Genomic DNA, 17500 nt, shown 5'->3' with positions numbered 1-17500 from the left:
AAGGCGCTCCGCTCAGAAGGCACCAGACGGCCGTAATCAGCTCCTCAGAGGTGAGTCAGAATCACGACGGGGGGGGGGGGGGGGGGGGGGGTGTGTGTGTGTGTGTGTGTGTGTGTGTGTGTGTGTGTGTTGGGTGTGTGTTTGGGTGTGTGTTGGGTGTGTGTTTGGTGTGTGTTTGGGTGTGTGTTGGGTGTGTGTTGGGTGTGTTAGCTGTGGGTGTGTGTTTGGGTGTGTGTTTGGTGTGTGTGTTTGGGTGTGTGTTTGGGTGTGTGTTGGGTGTGTGTTGGGTGTGTGTTTGGTGTGTGTTGGTGTGTGTTTGGGTGTTTGTTTGGTGTGTGTTGGGTGAGTTAGGTGTGTGTTGGGTGTGTGTGTGTCGGGTGTGTTTGGTGTGTGTTGGGTGTGTGTTGGGTGTGTGTTGGGTGTGTGTTTGGTGTGTGTTGGGTGTGTGTTTGGTGTGTGTTTGGTGTGTGTTATGTGTGTGTTTGGTGTGTGTTAGTTGGGTGTGTGTTTGGGTGTGTGTTTGGTGTGTGTGTTTGTGTGTGTTGGGTGTGTGTTGGGTGTGTGTTTGGTGTGTGTTTGGTGTGTGTTTGGTGTGTGTTTGGTGTGTGTTAGTTGGGTGTGTGTTTGGGTGTGTGTTGGCTGTGTGTTGGGTGTGTGTTGGGTGTGTGTTGGGTGTGTGTTTGGTGTGTGTTTGGTGTGTGTTTGGTGTGTGTTGGGTGTGTGTTGGGTGTGTGTTTGGTGTGTGTTGGGTGTGTGTTTGGTGTGTGTTGGGTGTGTGTTTGGTGTGTGTTGGGTGTGTGTTTGGCGTGTGTTTGGCGTGTGTCCTGTGAGAACGCTGATCAGATCTGCAGAAAGTGATCTTGAATTTGAGCGCAGAGTAAAGAAGGCTGATAATCAGGGATGGAGCTATCAAAGATAACATTTAGAACTCGGGTTTTCCAACGGCTTTGTACTAATAAACTGAGGTACGAATCATCCATCCTGGATTCATGATAAGTGTACCTTTCTGGGGTACTGCATGGCCGCCTCTGGAACACCGTGGACCAATCGCTGCCCTCCGTGGAGAGAGTCCCCGCCCCCGTTGATGTAGTGGCTGCCGTTATTGGGCAGCATGCCCCTAACAGAGGGGTGGTTGAGGTCGACGTGGAAGTCTGAGGAGATCTTCCTGCTGTTCTGGATGTCGAACAGGGACAGGGTGACGTAGAACGGCTCCACCTGAAGCAGGAACAGAAGGAGAACTGACCCCTGAGAAACGAACGACAGAATCTCCCAGGGAAGCAGTTGTTAATGTTGCCTGTCTAGTCAACTATTAGTACATAAATCATGTCAAAACACAAAGAGCCTTTTTTGTGTCTGCGAGGGCACAAAAGTACTTAAGTGTCGAGTCGGGACAACACTAGACGACTTATACAACATTGAGCCGGTAACCATGCCAACCTCATCTCTCGGCGAGACAGATGCTGATGGGATGGAGCCCGGCTACCGGGCCAGACCATCACATCCTCTCCCCCCCCCCCCCGCGCTAAGCTTATTAGCTAGAGTGGTGAGCGGGCGTAATGTACGGGCCATCGATCGCTGCCATGACAACAGAGACGGACCGACCCATCCTGCTTACGTTGGTGGTGGGCCCCTCTTCGTTCTCCGCCACGCAGCTCTGCAGGTTGAAGGAGAGGTCGTTGCAGTTCACCAGGATGCGCTTCCCAAACTTCTCCTCAAACGGTTTCCCGTCCGGCTCGATCCCCGAGAAGTCCAGTTTCTGTCATCGGAGGAAAGACGAGAAGGCTGAGTGCTCCGGGGTCGTCACGGTGATGAGATAAACGACCTCCTCTGCGCTCTGCGTTTCCTTTACCTGCGTGTCGGGGTCCAGGGTGAACAGCTTGAACCTGGTCTCGTTCCTCATCTTGGATTCGATGTCCCGCGCGCTCTGAGGACAGCAGACGCATTACATTTCAGTTTGCTTGCCAGTGAACCTTTTCATACTCAACAGATTCGATCATCGTCAGGGCAGCCCGGCTCATTGAGTGTGCGTCTGGAAGTAAGGTGTTGTGGTTTACGAGCTGACAGAAACGGGGGCCCGACTGGTCCAGGGGTTAGAGAGAAGGGGGCTCTGGTAAGAGACTGCGTTGGGGAGCCGTGCAACACATCCAGATGTCCGCATGGCTGCAGGCCTCCAGACAGACGTTATGTTAACCCTGTCCTGTCAGCCACGGCCCTGACGGGATATCAGTTCTGTCCGTATGCACCTCAAACCCAGCGGAAGAAATAATGACGTGCCAAATCGATATTAAGGGGGAATGTGTTACATTTTTAAGACAGCTGCCATAATAATGTTGATAACGACCACTAGTGTGTTTATATAGTGCGTGTGTTGTTTTAAGTATGGTTTATGAATTCAAATGTGCTACGCTTGTCATTCAAAGACCGTAGAGATGTCCAGTCTCAGGCTGAACCTTAGAATGTTACTCAGACAAACAGCCATGATATCCCTGATGAAGTGTCCAACCAGATGACTGTTGTGACAACCTACCTGGAAGCTGTCCATGCTCCCAGAGGAGCTGTCCGACTTCCCCATCTCGTCGTCTACGGAGGAGGTAAAGAAGAAGAGTTAAGTCGACAGAGCAACAAAAAGGGGGCGGCTGGTAAGTCGACGGTGTTGAAGCAGCAAACCGCGGCGCGGCAGAGACACGCTAAATCTGCGGCTAAAGCGTTTACGACTCCAACGTTTTGGACTCGCTAAACGGTAATTGTGTGGAAGGGATCAGTCAGGGCTTAGCAGAGGCTGAGCTGTTAGGGTGCTGGGACAGAGCACCCTTCCTCCCCCCACCTAGACATCAGTGCGTGTGGGCTGGGGGGGGGGGGGGGGGGGGGGGGTCAGGTCAGGTTGGACGGGGTGCTGGCTGCACCCATTCCCCTTCCACGGTGTGATTAATGAAACACAGGAGCGAGGAGATAAGCCAGGCTGTGTTAGCATGAAGCCAGTCAGACGGCTTCCTCTGAGGGGCTTCCATGGTGAGACAGGGGGGGGAGGGTGAGACCGCCACCTGGGTGGTCTCGCTACACACAGATGGAAAGTGAAGTCTCGACGGGTGGATGAAGGTGTGGAGGAACCACTTTGAATCAGACGCATAAACAAGCAAAGCTGTTTATCCTGCTGTCGCGGTTTCATTATGCGGTGGACTACCCGTGACGAGCCAGTAAAGCTAGGATCACCCAAACAGCGTTTCTCCCCTTGAAGTGTCGTCATCCCGACCACTACTCTGACATGAAAAGCTCCATGAAGAACAGCTTAAGAGGAGCATAAAGACTGATGCTGGTGATGGAAGTCCACGTTATTCTAAACTGTTTGTTGAGAAAGTCCTAATATTGCTATTTTTTTGAAGACATTTTTCTCTGACAGTCTGATGAGTGCATTTTCCACGGAGGAGGACGGTAATATTCTAAGTGGTAATGGAAACATAAACACACAGGCAGCCATGAAGCACTGGGCTGTCACACAACCACACGTGTGCGCACACACACATGCACCCTATACACACACACACACACACACACACACACACACACACAGCCCCCCACCGTCGTGGAGGTCCCCGTTCCTCTTGTCCTGCATGGCGACCTCGAAGCTGCTGTGGAGGATCTTGTTGAGGGTGGCCACCCACTCCTCCATCTCCGCCTCGCCCTCTGCCGCCAGCAGGTAGGTGCTCTTGTCCTGCATCTTCAGCTCGAAGGCGAACCGCCGCACCTTGGTGTTCTGCACACGCACACACACACACACACACACACACACACACACACACACAGACACACACAAACAATCAGGGCGGGGACACAGGGAGTCATGGGCGCATCGCACTTCTTCTGCAGCACTGTATCGTCAGGTATACAAGATACATTTTTTAATAAACCAACAGATGCTGTCAGAGGGCGGTTTGACGTGTAACCGAAAGAGTGCTAGTTCGATCCCCGGCTCCTGCTAGTGTTGAGGGGTCCCTGAGCGAGACACCTCACCCTCGAGCTGGCTGTCTCCTTGCATGGCTGGCTCCGCCGTCGGTGTGCGCATGTGTACATGAATGGGTGAATGGGAGGAAATATTGTAAAGCGCTAAAACGTTATCTCAGTGGAAGGAAATGTACGGTACTGTCCTATAGAGGGTGCTGCAGTGTATCAGCCTAAAGTCCATTTGCATCCACCTTGTTCTGTTCTGTTTGTCCACTTTTATTTACAAACAAACGGTGGAACTGTAGAACCGAAAACCCAACGTGACAAGAACACCACAAAGAACCCAAGGAGGGAAAACATATCGCTTCGTCAACTCAAGAGTCGCCGGATCGTCTGAGGAGCTCCGATCGATTCCCGTCAGTACCCCGACGCACGGGAGGAGATAAGAGCAGGAGACCGGCGGGCTCAGAGCGGTGGTCTGCGAGGCTTACTGGGTTTCACTGTGGGTTCTACCGCTGCCTTCCTACAATAACCAGACCACACACAGGGGTGGAGTGCTGCACACCAGAGAGGGAGAGAAGTTTGTTGTTCTAAAGGTGGGAGGTTACGTGTCCGCCAAGTATTCCATGATTAATCAGCCCGAGTTTCTCTATTCTTCGGAGTGGGATTATGGCACCTTAGGAAGAATGTTTCCATAAAAGCTTCCAATGGCAAGCGGGGAAATGGCCGACGGCCACTGGAGCACAGCAGGAGTCCGGTGGCTGGGATGTGTGGCAGCAGACTCACTAAAGGCCTTCTGCTAAGGAATGCTCATCAGCGTTCACAAAGGCCATTGTTGTACTCCAACTATGACCAAGAAAACCGAATACTGTATGAATATGTTGAATGCATTTGTGCATGACTGTGAATGTACGTAATGTAAGTCAGGAACTGCCACCTTCAAAATCCACGTTTCCTCTATGAAATGTGTAAAGGACCGTCGCAGTGTGTGATGTGTGGTGGATCTCGACCCAGCTATGGTTCCCATCCACAGAGAGTTAGGGGAGCAGGGAGAAGGAGAGCAGAGTGCTTCCATATGTGTGAGATGACAGCCAGCTCAGAGTTTGAGCAGTCTTCTCAGAAGAGCTGCTGATGGAGGCAAAAACTATGGAATTGGAACGGCAGAATGGAACTTTGACCTGCAATCCACCAGGACGTTTGGCGGTGTCCAAGTATAACCTGATCCTTAGCATCCTTAGCGTGTTAGCGGCTGAACCTTATCCCAGCTGCTGATTTGGCTTTAAACACAGGAGAGCTATCGTAGCACAGTCACTTCTGGTACAGTGCGGACAATGCTACGAGTCTTCCAGTAAAACATTCATCAGAGACCTTCATCAGGAGGCCAGTCATCTTTTGTTTGGTTTTGGTTATGTTATTATTTTAGTTACACATATAGCTATAGTCATTGCAGTTGTTAGAGCTATTGGTATGTTTGTGGTTATAGTTGATGTTCTTGGGGATCAATAGAGTACCAACTTACAACCAAGTAACTAACTAAATAACTACCTAACTAACTAACTGATCTACTGACTATGGTTAGCGGGGCTAACGCGTTGGAGCTGCGTTGGGGAGTGTCTGGGCGGGGGAGAGACGGCTGCAGGCGAGCTGAGTAAACACATGAGAACGACCGGGGGCGTCGGGAGGGGAATCAGACAGGAGGGATCAACATGGGATGCATCATGACGCCTGACAGACAAGAGAGGGGAAAGGAATCTCTTTTTGAAACGCGGCCTAATACAACCCAACACGAACCAGAGACACCAAAACCCCCCCTGAGCTTATGGTTTACAGGTCATCATGCCCTCTGGGGTCAGAGGTCATCATGCTCTCTGGAGTCAGAAGTCATCATGCTCTCTGGGGTCAAAGGTTATCATCCTCTCTGGGGTCACAGGTCATCATGCTCTCTGGGGTCAGAGGTCATCATGCTCTCTGGAGGCAGAGGTCATCATGTTCTCTGGGGTCAAAGGTTATCATCCTCTCTGAGGTCAGAGGTCAACATGCTCTCTGGGGTCAAAGATTATCTTCCTCTCAGAGGTCATCCTCTTCTCTGCCTCATCTAGCAGGACTTACAGCAAGGAAGCTGTCGAGGACTGTGGATTATCGTAAGGGCCGTAGCGGTCTGGGTCATCACCGTGGTCACCGTCTCTCCCGGCTTCACTTCAACATCCGTAAGTGAAAGCAGTCATCAAGTGGACTTTGATGCGGTTTGTGGACGGCATGACAGCGAGTCTTAGTTTGCTGAATGCCTTCCACCGAGACCACAGTATTACCGCTAGTGTTTACATGTGTGGTCGACGCGTTCACGCTAACTGCTCTCAGCGAAACGAGCCGGCCGCTCTGACGGATGATATCAGTAACGGATGTCTGACTGAGGCCGCAATGGTTTGTTCACCCTGACCAGTATAGTCCGTTAAACGTATAAACTGAAATCATACACCACATAGAAGTCCATGTTACTGGAAGACTAACTCTGTTTCTGCTGCAGTCGGGGACACCGTGGGGTTTGGAGGGGAGTTCATAGTGTGGCTGGGAGGAGGGGGGGGGCGGCTGGAGATAGCTCTGAGGAGAAGGTGGGAGAGACAAATGGAGTAACCCAGGCCCCGTGGACCAACTGCCGGTCACATCGTGTTTGGTACATACTGTATATGTACATGTTCAGGGGCCATTGGTTGCCATTGGTTTTGACCGTGGTGAGTTGCTTAAGGACAACTCGTCCCTGAGTGTTTGTATTTCTGCATGTGTGTCCATGCGGTTTGAATGAGCTTGTAAAGAAACAGAGGTAAGGTTGACACAAAAAGTTACATCTGCAGGCAGTGTATGAGTGTGTCATCACACCATACACCAGGATGGTACGTTAAGAACAGCAGATCCACAACCAGTGACGGGGTGCATCTGGGGACGAGAGCTACATGATTGGACATCATAGTACAAGGTGTCCAAACAAAATCCGCTGTATGTTTGGCTGACTACTGGACGACCTCTGAGTCATCTCTAGCCTCTCTTCTCCCCCACATCCATCTCAACCCCCGCCCTGAAGCCCTCCGACCTCCAACACCCCATAAACACAGAAATATCCTCAAACACACCCATATCCTCAGAAACACAGATTGGATGGATTCTGGTCGTGGCCCATTGGAACTGAGTGGGGGTGGGAGATGTTCTGAAGCTGGCCAGGAACATGTCCCCGTCCGACATCACGCCACGTCATCTGTAACACAGCGACAGCACGCTCTGCCCTGGCTCTACGTCCACCAGGTGGAGAACCATGGAAGCAGAACGCTGCTTTTCCACTTGTCAGCATCTGGCGTAGACGCCCAGAGCGTCGTGGAGAACATCTGCAGCGCTGGGCTTCAGCGGCTGAGGAGTCAGCGATACGAGAGAGACCCCAGGGACCGGGGGGGGATCATGTGTACTGCAGTGTGTGTGTGTGAGTGTGTGTGTGTGTGTGTGTCGGTTTGAGTGTCTGTGTGTGTGTGTTTGTGCTTGCATGTGTTTGTGTGTGTCTGTTTGAGTGTCTGTGTGTGTGTGTGCTTGTGCTGTGTGTGTGTGTGTGTTTGCTTGCATGTGTGTGTGTCTGTTTGCGTGTCTGTTAGTCTTTGTGTAAGAGTGCGTGTATGTGTGTTTCTGTGTCAATTTGCGTGCTTGAGTCTGTTAGCGCGCGTGTGTGTGTGTGTGTGAGCGAATGCATGCTTGCATGTGTGTGTGTATGCATACGTGTATGGATAAGTGTGCACGTGTGTGTGCGTGCGTAGCATATGAAGGGCAGGAGGTCGTTTGTTTGGGTTTAACTTGGACCTCCTCCATCGGTCACCATGGTTCCACCATGGGGGGGGGGGGGGGGGGGGGGGGGGTTAGAACGGGACTGTACCTGGATGACGCCCATACAGGAGTCCAGGAAGATGGTTCCTTTGGGTTCCTTGGAGATCTTTTCATCCTTGTAGAAGTTGAGGTTGTAGGAGCCGTCGCCCAGCTGGGTCAGATGGAAGTACCGCCGCTTGAAGGACTGAAACAAAGGCCAGACGAGAGGGCATTACAACGTGGAGAGGCCAGGATCCAGCCAGAGATAGCATCGGAAAAACATTGGTGAGAGATGGGAAAACAAAGGATTTGAATTACAGGACATAACAATCTTCCCCTCACAAAGAAACTGATTCATATCTACATCTTCTTGTTGATCTTCTTGTTCTCGGGGAGAACACAAACTTCACATCATTGTTCTAAGAACTTGACACCAGTAAGGGCCGGTTTAGTATAGATATATTTAAAACTAAATGTGGACACGGTGTGTTTGCAGAGATGAAATGGCTAGTTTGCCACCGATGCATTTGGCTTCCATCGCCTCCGATTGGCCAACAACACCACCTGAATGATTAAATCAGAATCTGGTTAAGTCTTCTGATATCTGTGAATTTTTGGCTTATTTGGCGAACATTATATCTTATCTTCAAGATGACCCAGTTAGACCTGTATCGTGTGTTGGTCGAGATTTGCAGGAGTTATTCCATTTCAATTACCGCTCAAGCAGAGACGAGCTGGATACAGAAAGGGTAGGAAACTCCTGGTGTCTTTAAACAAACTGCCCACACGTACCACTGTGTATCTACATTGTACCCTGTCAAAAAAGCGGTGTTCGACAACCTACGCGAGGACGCCCCTTTTGGGTTCTCCGTCAGTGTCGGGGGCCCCTTGTCGCGTCCTGCTCCTTCAGTCTCTTACCCTCATGGTGACGCTGATGGCGCTGTTCATGTTGCCCTTGTGCAGCCAGCCGTGCTTCGTGATGCCTCCCTTCTGAGAGCCCAGCGACGCCGTGTCCTGCAGGAGAACCAACACAGTTAGGGCGCGTTCACACTACCTCTGTCCGTCAACGGAACTCATTGACTTTGCGTGGGACGATCTCGAAATGCCTACTGGGTCCGTCCGTTCTGTCGGCTCCATGGCCTGCGACAAAAAGTTAAGAATTTTTTTTAACTTTTCAGGCAGCGACGGATCCGTCGGCCAATCAGATCGCGGTTATGCGAATACACTCCACGCGACTAATGGACCTATTTTGCAATAACAAGCAGGAAGAAGCAGGAAAAATACGGCCGTTTTATTTTTTTAAGGAAATGTGGAATCGATAGGATTGCTTTAGTCACCTGTTGTTTGTGTCATCTTTTGTATTTATATCCACACATGGGCTTTGTAGCGGGATGCGATTTGATTGGCTGCAGGCTGCTTCTACAAAGAGTACTCCCCCATACGTCAGACACGCCCTCGGTCATCCGTCGACGGACGCATGTAGTGCGAACGCGCCCTTAGACCCATAGAGGGCAGAGTGGCTGAACACCATGAAGCAGCACATCCTTGGCGCCGACTCACACAGATTTTTCAGCAGTGTGTAACTTTGACTCATGAAAGTCAATCTACTGGTGAGGATTGCGACCCTTTTTGTTTTCGTACATTCTCATTTGTTATTTTCGGTAACTGGAAAAAGCCCCCCGGATTACTCAAACTCATCAATCCCTCTCAAGAGACCCACACATCCATGCAGCGTTCCCGGTTGTGACCCCGTACGTCGAGGAGGGAGGAGCGGAGGTTGTGGTCGTTATCGAGGCCTTTTGGGAAAACAACGGATCACTCCACGCTTTGTGCAGATCTGCAGTTCATTTTAAGGGCTATCCTAAAGGAAGTTCAAAGTTCAAATTTCTTGGGAAGCTATCATGGTGTTGTGGGGATTCCCAGGTTGGAGGCTGTGCCGATGGAATTTGACTCTTAACACAAGCGGGGGCCTAGCCGCCTCCAAACAAGCAGATAGCAGAACATTAAATAAACCTGGACACCAAGTCAAAACAAACAACCCCATCTCGCAGATAACCCGACTTCCCGGACATCTGAGCTCCTCAGCAAACGAGGTCGCACGTCACAGATAATAAAACTAACTTTCTAATCTAACCTGTCTGCAACATCAGAGTGATGGGTTGTGTCCGTTTGTAACGAAGGGAATGGAGGATAGGGGTTTCAGCTGAGAAGCTTCATCGTGGTTGACATCAGCTCTCCCTTTATGAGGAAATACCGGGACCGGCCCTGTGCTGCAGTGGAAAACGACACTCGTTGCAAATGGGTTTTCAATATGCAATCATCTGCTGGTATTTCTTTTCATTGAGCAGAGGGGGGATCTAAGGGCGCGTCTGGAAAGATTCATGGCTCTGCTTCTTTTCATCATGTGCTAGACAACCCAGACTAGTCCCCAAGGAGGAGCACACACACACACACACACACACACACACACACACACACACACACACACACACACACACACACACACACACACACACACACACACACACACACACACACACACACACACAGTCCAAAGAGAGGGTGACAAATCCCTGGGTTCTCTCTGTCTCAATACAGATTTGCCACACATAAAGTTGTGAACGTTCAAAATGGAATTTGTTAAAGAGAATACACACACACACACACACACACACACACACACACACACACACACACACACACAGTAGGTGAGAGGTTCCCAAAACCGACTTTACACTTTATCGAAAATGTTCAACCTTCTGTTTATTCTATTTCCCAGATCAAGTGTCCAGGAATATGTTTAACAGAAAAGAGATGAATCCTGTGTACGATAGAGTTCAGTCCCTGAGTCTCTCCTCTTTCACCAAGACAGATAAAGAGAATGCCAGAAAGAAAGAGAGCCCTCTGGTTTGAACTTATTCAGCAGTATGTGTTTAGGAGAGAGAGATCAAGAGAAAGAGATAAAGAGAGACAGACAGAGAGAGAGAGAGAGACAGACACAGAGATAGAGAGACAGACACAGAGAGAGAAAGACAGACACATAGATAGAGAGATAGACAGAGAGACAGACAGAGAGAGAGACAGACAGACAGACACAGAGAGAGACAGACAGACAAAGAGATAGAGAGATAGACAGAGAGAGGGAGAGACAGACAGAGAGAGAGAGACAGACAGACACAGATATAGAGAGACAGACACAGAGAGAGACAGACAGACAGCCAGAGAGACTGAGAGACATAGACATAGGCAGACAGAGACGGAGAGAGACAGAGAAAGAGGAAGAGAGAAGATGTGAGTCAGGGGTTGATATGGGATGGACTCTCCCTAATCCCTCTGATGGCGTGCCACGCCCGTGTCGGGTGCGTTGTGGCGCTCTGCAGGGGACCCTGTGACCCCTGATGACCTCTGATGACCTGTCAACGCTGTGTGTTCCAAAGCACTTCCTCCACAACCAGATGTAGAAAACAACACATAGAAGAGATCCATGTGTTTCCTCTAGCTCTGAGGATTGCTGTTGTTGAATGTGCGTGCGTGCATTTGTCGTGTGTGTCTGTGTGTCTGTGTGTGTGTGTTCAGCATGTGTGTGCGTGCTGGGACGTCACACGGATGTCGTGTTTGTTTCACACATATGGTCAGCGAGGTGTGGTGAGTTCTCTGTTACATTTTCCATGAAGACGCCCGACCACTCAGTGAAAAGCAGTAAGGAGGAGAAGGGGGCACCTTGGAGGTACTAGTTCTGTCCTCTACTAGTGTCATTACTTTTAAACTAACAGATGGAGATGAGTGTCTAGATCAGTTCCTCCCAAAGACTGGGAAAGACGGTGAAAAAAAATAATACTTTGGCACTATTTTGGCATCTATCTCTTAAGTTTCTTGACTGTCTTGCTTCTTGGTGCTGAAACCCCCGAATTTCTCCCCCGGGGGATTAATAAAGTTTTATCTTGTCTTATCTTATGTGGTTAACCAATTGATTAATGTTGACTGTTCGAATTGATTAATTGATTGACTGTTTGATAACAATAGCTGCCCTTAAACACAAGCTTACACGTTCTGCATGAAAAAAACTTGAAATGAAAAACAATAAACAAGAAGCGTGTTTTTGATAGTACTGTACAAGTTTTTATATTGGGACGCAATGGTTTGGAAAACACTGGTCTAGATTGTTGTGAACCTTCCTGTGAGCCGCTGGTGATTAAGAGCCTCCTCACCTCATCTTTATCCACGTCCTCGTCCACCTCGAACACATGGACGGCCAGCTTCTCTGGTCGGGAGACTTTGCTGTTGACACACATACAAAAGAAAATGCCAGTTGGTTTAAAAATCATAATTTATGACACTAGCATTAACTTTACACAGAATCGAACTGGAACATAATTCACTTAAAATAAATAATGTCAGGGTAAAAGACAGACATTATAAGGACGTGAGACACATAATCTAATCTCTAATGGGATGGGACCAGCAACCTTGGTAGTGAAACAAACGATTCAACATTAAACGATTTAATCTGTAGTGTTCTTTTTTGTTACATCTTATCTTTCAAACTTTAATAAAACTGAATCAGGGACATGAAACGACACAAAGGGAGTGCTGGTTATAAAGTCCAAGTCCCAAAATGTATTTGACTTTAGCACGAGGAAAGCAACGTCTTGTTTGCTCCAACTTCCTTGAAGTTAAATCCAAACAGTGACAACATGATCCAACCGGTACTTCAGAGCCACGTCTCTAGAACAATAGCGGGGGGGGCGGTGTTCAACAGAAGGAGCGCTGATGGATCCAGACAGGGACCATGGTTTCCTGACAGGGTGGTGAACAAAGGAAACTCACTATTGTTGTGTTGCTGTGACTTACAGTAAATGTGCGCTTCCCCAATTGCAGCACTTAGTCAGTCAGGAACAAAGGTGTGTGTGTGTGTGTGTAGGGTTGGCTGCAGTGTTTGTGTGTGTGTGTGTGTGTGTGTGTGTGTGTGTGTGTGTGTGTGTGTGCGCGTGTGCCTGGATCTGTGTGTTGCTGAATGTGTGTGTGTCAGGGCAGATGAGTGTGCGTGCCGCAGACATCTCAGGCATCCTCGGGACACACCTGGAACCCGTCCCGACGCGCCCGGTGTGGGGGGGGGGGGGGGGGGGGGACGACACACCGACCTGGTTACCATGGTGACCGTGGTGACAGACTTACTTTGGAATCTGCCGAAAGTCCCCGGAATAGTCCTCATACTTGTAGTTGACAACATGCCAGTCTGAGTTGTAGGTCCTGATGCACTGGAAGAAGCATAGAGTGAAGCAATGAATGAATTGATGAATGAATGGATGGATGGATGAATGAATGAATGAACCAATGGATGAATAAAAGGAAGACAGCCACCTGAACACAAACCTTTTGTGTTCAGGAGCCTGACACAGCAGCTTTTCTTTGTCCTAATCCTAATAATTAATTGCATTTATAAAGTGCTGTTCATGCCACTCAAAGCACTTAACTTGGTGAGCGGAGCTGACCTTGGCATTATTTTACTGCATTATTACAGTGAAATGACCGCGAGCGAAGAAGAAAATGGGCCAAATGATTAAGCCTTTGATATGTTTAAACCTGAGAATAAGCACATTCCTAAGAGGCCTGGTCAGGAAATCACTGGCTGAATCTCTGTCTCCCTCTCTCTCTCTCCCGCTCTCTCTCCCGCTCTCTCTGTCTCTCTCTCTCTCTCTCTCTCTCTCTCTCTCTCTCTCTCTTTTCGTCTCTCTCTCCCCCTCTTTGTCTCTCTCTCCCTCTCTTTTTGTCTCTTTCTGTCTCTCCCTCTCTCTCTCTCTTTTCGTCTCTCTCTCCCTCTCTTTCTGTCTCTCTCTCCCTCTCTTTTTGTCTCTTTCTGTCTCTCCCTCTCCCTCTCTCTCTCTCTCTTTCTCTCTCTCGTTGGGTGGTATGGTGAGATCTATGGTGTCATGCGTGATGTTGAAAGTCTCCCTCTGATTGGAGGAGTCTAAACTGTAACGTGATCGGGGGGGCTGATGGAACCAGAGGCGTTCCCCACTGGGTCGGTCGGCACAGCTGTTCACAGGCTGATGTCACGTACACACACACACACACACACACACACACACACACACACGCACACAAAAAAAAGTACATACACAAACAGACACAATCACACAAGTAAAGACACACACAAACACACACGCACAAACACAGAAACAGACAAATGCACAAACACACGCACACACAAAAAAGCACATACACAAGCACATACACACACACACGAATAACAGGCCAGCTTCACTATCTTCTACGTGGCGAGTCGTGAACGTCCTCAGGTTCTCTGACATGTACGGTTCTGCTGGTGCTGCTGGTTGTACTGGGAAGAAGGCGACGGAGACCACTCACCTTTAAGTGTAACTGAAGCCTCACTGTACATTTCATTATCCATGTATCATTGGTTACTACATGAACCACTTCCTTTATTAATGGAAAGATAAAGACTCATAGCGGTGGATATTGACCTTTTGCTCCTAGCCGGCGCAGAGGTAACCTCTTTACATCAGTCTTTTAAAAGGTGTAATAAAAGGCTTATATTTCCTACAACAGCGATCCAGTGCTCCCTCTCAGAGGAGGTCGGCCCCTGGCTGTGGCCCTCCTCTATGGTAAAGACACGAGGAGGTGCAGAGAAACAACGACACGCTCCACGGCACCGCACACGCGTGACGGGAAATCCGCCATCCGAGCCACGCTCGTTTCACACTTCCACTGGCAGCGATCTGGAGAGCAGCGATCTGGAGTGCAGCTCAACCGTTTACAGAGCGAGAGGTGACCTCATAACCACCTGACACGCAGAGCGCACCATAAACAAACGGACGTCCAGCGCGGTTACTTCACTTCTTTGAAGGAAAGCGAAGACTGACATGGCCTGGACCGGGGCCAGCAATTGGGCCGTAATGGACCCAGTTGCCTGGTACTGAACAATAAAACACTGAGGCAACAACGTCATGCAGCACGGTCCTGACGTGGAATGGGAGCCATCCCCGGTTGGGAAATCAAATCAACTCGGAGGAAATTCTTCAGCAACTCGAGCGACGCGAGGGCTTTCCCATCGCCATGATTGCTCGACTTCCTGACTTGTGTGGAATGTGTATGAATACCCACCTCTCGCCAACACACTGCCTGCACACCGGGCTAGAGAGTCATATAGGATATAGTATATATAACAGTGCATCTTATCAGGTTTATTGTGAGGGCAGCTTGCTTCCCCTCTGCTGTGAGGTCTTACCTCCTGGACGAACAGACTCTGGGCCTGCCCCTCTGCGTTCTCGGGCACCGTGGGGTACACAGTCCGTTCTTGCCGCCTTAGTGTGGAGATCTGCAAAAGGAAACCATCGTTTATGCATCATTCAAAAAAATGGATAAATCCAGAAAGAAAGGGCAGTGATAACACACTGAGTGCTACAGAGTAACGCTGACAGAGTGACGCTGACAGAGTGACGCTGACAGAGTGCTACCGAGTGCTATCCTCCTCCAACAGGGTGCTGCAGATTGCTATCGTCCCCAAACAGAGTGAAATCCACATGGCGATATCTATAGGCAAACAAAAAGGCAAAAATGTGGAAGTCATCTTTCCAAAACGTTTGAGAGATGACTTCTACGAGTGCTACGGTGAGTGACCCCAGCTGGACAGAGTGGCTGAGAGTCGCTCTAGTTAATATTATTCCATTCTTCTGTGAGAGTTGAAAGGGAAGCGATGAGTGGGGAGTAGGGATCCTCCTCTCCACGAGATCTTAAGGTGTGGTCGACATAAAATGTTGAGATGTTAAGGTCATGGAACCAGAGCAGGAACACACTTTATGGTCCTGTCCAATTACAGGACCACGCCCTATTGGACAGGACCACGCCCTATTGGACAGGACCACACCCTATTGGACAGGACCACGCCCTATTGGACAGAACCACGGCCTATAGGACAGGACCACGCCCTATTGGACAGGACCACGCCCTATAGGACAGGACCACGCCCTATTGGACAGGACCACGCCCTATTGGACAGGACCTCAGCCTATTGGATAGGACCACAGCCTATTGGACAGGACCAAGCCCTATAGGAAAGGACCACGCCTATAGGACAGGACCACGCCCTATTGGACAGGACCACGCCCTATTGGACAGGACCACGACCTATTGGACAGGACCGCGCCCTATTGTACAGGACCAATAGGGCGCAGTTCAATAGGGCTCACGCCCTATTGGACAGGACCACGCCCTATAGGACAGGACCACGCCCTTTTGGACAGGACCACGCCCTATTGGACAGGACCACGCCCTATAGGACTGGACCACGCCCTATTGGACAGGACCACGCCCTATTGGACAGGATCACGGCATTTTGGACAGGACCACGCCCTATTGGACAGGACCACAGCCTAAGGACAGGACCACGCCCTATTGGACAGGACCACGCCCTATAGGACAGGACCACGCCCTATTGGACAGGACCACAGCCGATAGGACAGGACCACGCCCTATAGGACAGGACCGCGCCCTATTGGACAGGACAACAACCTATTGGACAGGACCACGCCCTATTGGACAGGACCACGCCCTATTGGACAGGACCACGCCCCATACGCTACACACTCAGGTCAGAACAGGCTTCAGTAGCTCACCAGCTCGTGGTTATAATCCTTGTTTGAAATTATGTAGAACAGTGCTATTATTGGAGCCACAAGAAAATAGTGAACATGTCATGATATATTGTATTGATTCACATCTATTTATTTTCTATCCTTCACATGTACTATAAAAAGACATAAAATGTCTGTTTTGTTGGCAAAACGGTTGGAAGTGTTGGAAGTCAGTTGGCAGCGCGCTCACAGGAAGACTTCCCGTAAAGCCGTGTCCGAGTTCTGTTTCTGCGCCGTGTTTCAGAGGTCAGGAGAAAAAAACATCAAGCAGATATTTTTTCGAAACAAAAACAAAACGACTTTTAAGAAAAGAAAACAGGACACATATAGCCCGTCAAAGACCACAGGGCGAAAATGAAAGCTTTCACAGGAAACCGAACAGAAACCAAAACAAACGATTACACACCACATGGTGCCCTGACTCGCATCCGTTAGTAAACACCTTAATAAGAAAAGGCCCCGACAGCAGTCCTTAGTGTGACCCATGCTACTGTAGCGCCTTTAGCTCCAGGAAGGTATCGACCCGGCCCTACAGGGCCAGGAGTGAGGAGAGTACTCTGAGAATCTCAAAGGGTTTTTCTGAGCAACACAGTGATTCGCTTTTATGCTTTTAGAATAATCGTTTTAAGAGCAGGGCTTATTACTCAGTCTGCTCCTTTACGCTTGAACAGAGCAGTGAAACCAGAGTACAGAACGATTGTCATCATCAAGGTTATTTTTATAGAAAAAATAAAAAGTAATGGAAGCTCACTTCAGTAAGAGCTTAGTGGCCGTCTAAATGAACCCATAAATAAACATGATTATGACCATAACAGCATTTGAAAAATACTCTCCATCTCTGTCTCGCTCTGTGGTCTTTTAAGCCTCTGAACAGCAGACTGCTGGGTCCTGTCAGCTGCGACAGACACACCAGAGAGAGTCTGATCCTGGCTATTGTCTGGCCGTTAGTAAGTCCAGCTTCCTGGACGCTAATCTCTATCATCTGAGCAGGAGAACCAATAACAATGGAGGAAGGAGGAGGTACGGGGAGGTATAGGGCGGTATGGGGCGGTATGGGTGAGGCATGGAGA

At 49.4% G+C, this 17500-nt stretch overlaps 1 protein-coding gene across 1 annotated transcript in view; it reads right to left on the bottom strand.

Moving 5' to 3' along the window:
• LOC307072027 (dedicator of cytokinesis protein 9-like) overlaps nt 1–17500 on the bottom strand; it is a 60424-nt gene that overhangs the window by 34248 nt on the left and 8676 nt on the right. Inside the window, 10 exon segments of the mRNA XM_079731185.1 lie at nt 1003–1215; nt 1616–1756; nt 1850–1924; nt 2528–2580; nt 3577–3751; nt 7847–7981; nt 8695–8790; nt 11985–12054; nt 12952–13034; nt 15026–15115. Coding sequence (XP_079587311.1) covers nt 1003–1215; nt 1616–1756; nt 1850–1924; nt 2528–2580; nt 3577–3751; nt 7847–7981; nt 8695–8790; nt 11985–12054; nt 12952–13034; nt 15026–15115 — 1131 coding nt within the window.

This window comes from Pollachius pollachius, assembly GCF_949987615.1.
Source record: "Pollachius pollachius genome assembly, chromosome: 3".
NCBI classification, from domain to species: Eukaryota; Metazoa; Chordata; class Actinopteri; order Gadiformes; family Gadidae; genus Pollachius; species Pollachius pollachius.
This window is presented reverse-complemented; position numbering and strand designations above follow the sequence as displayed.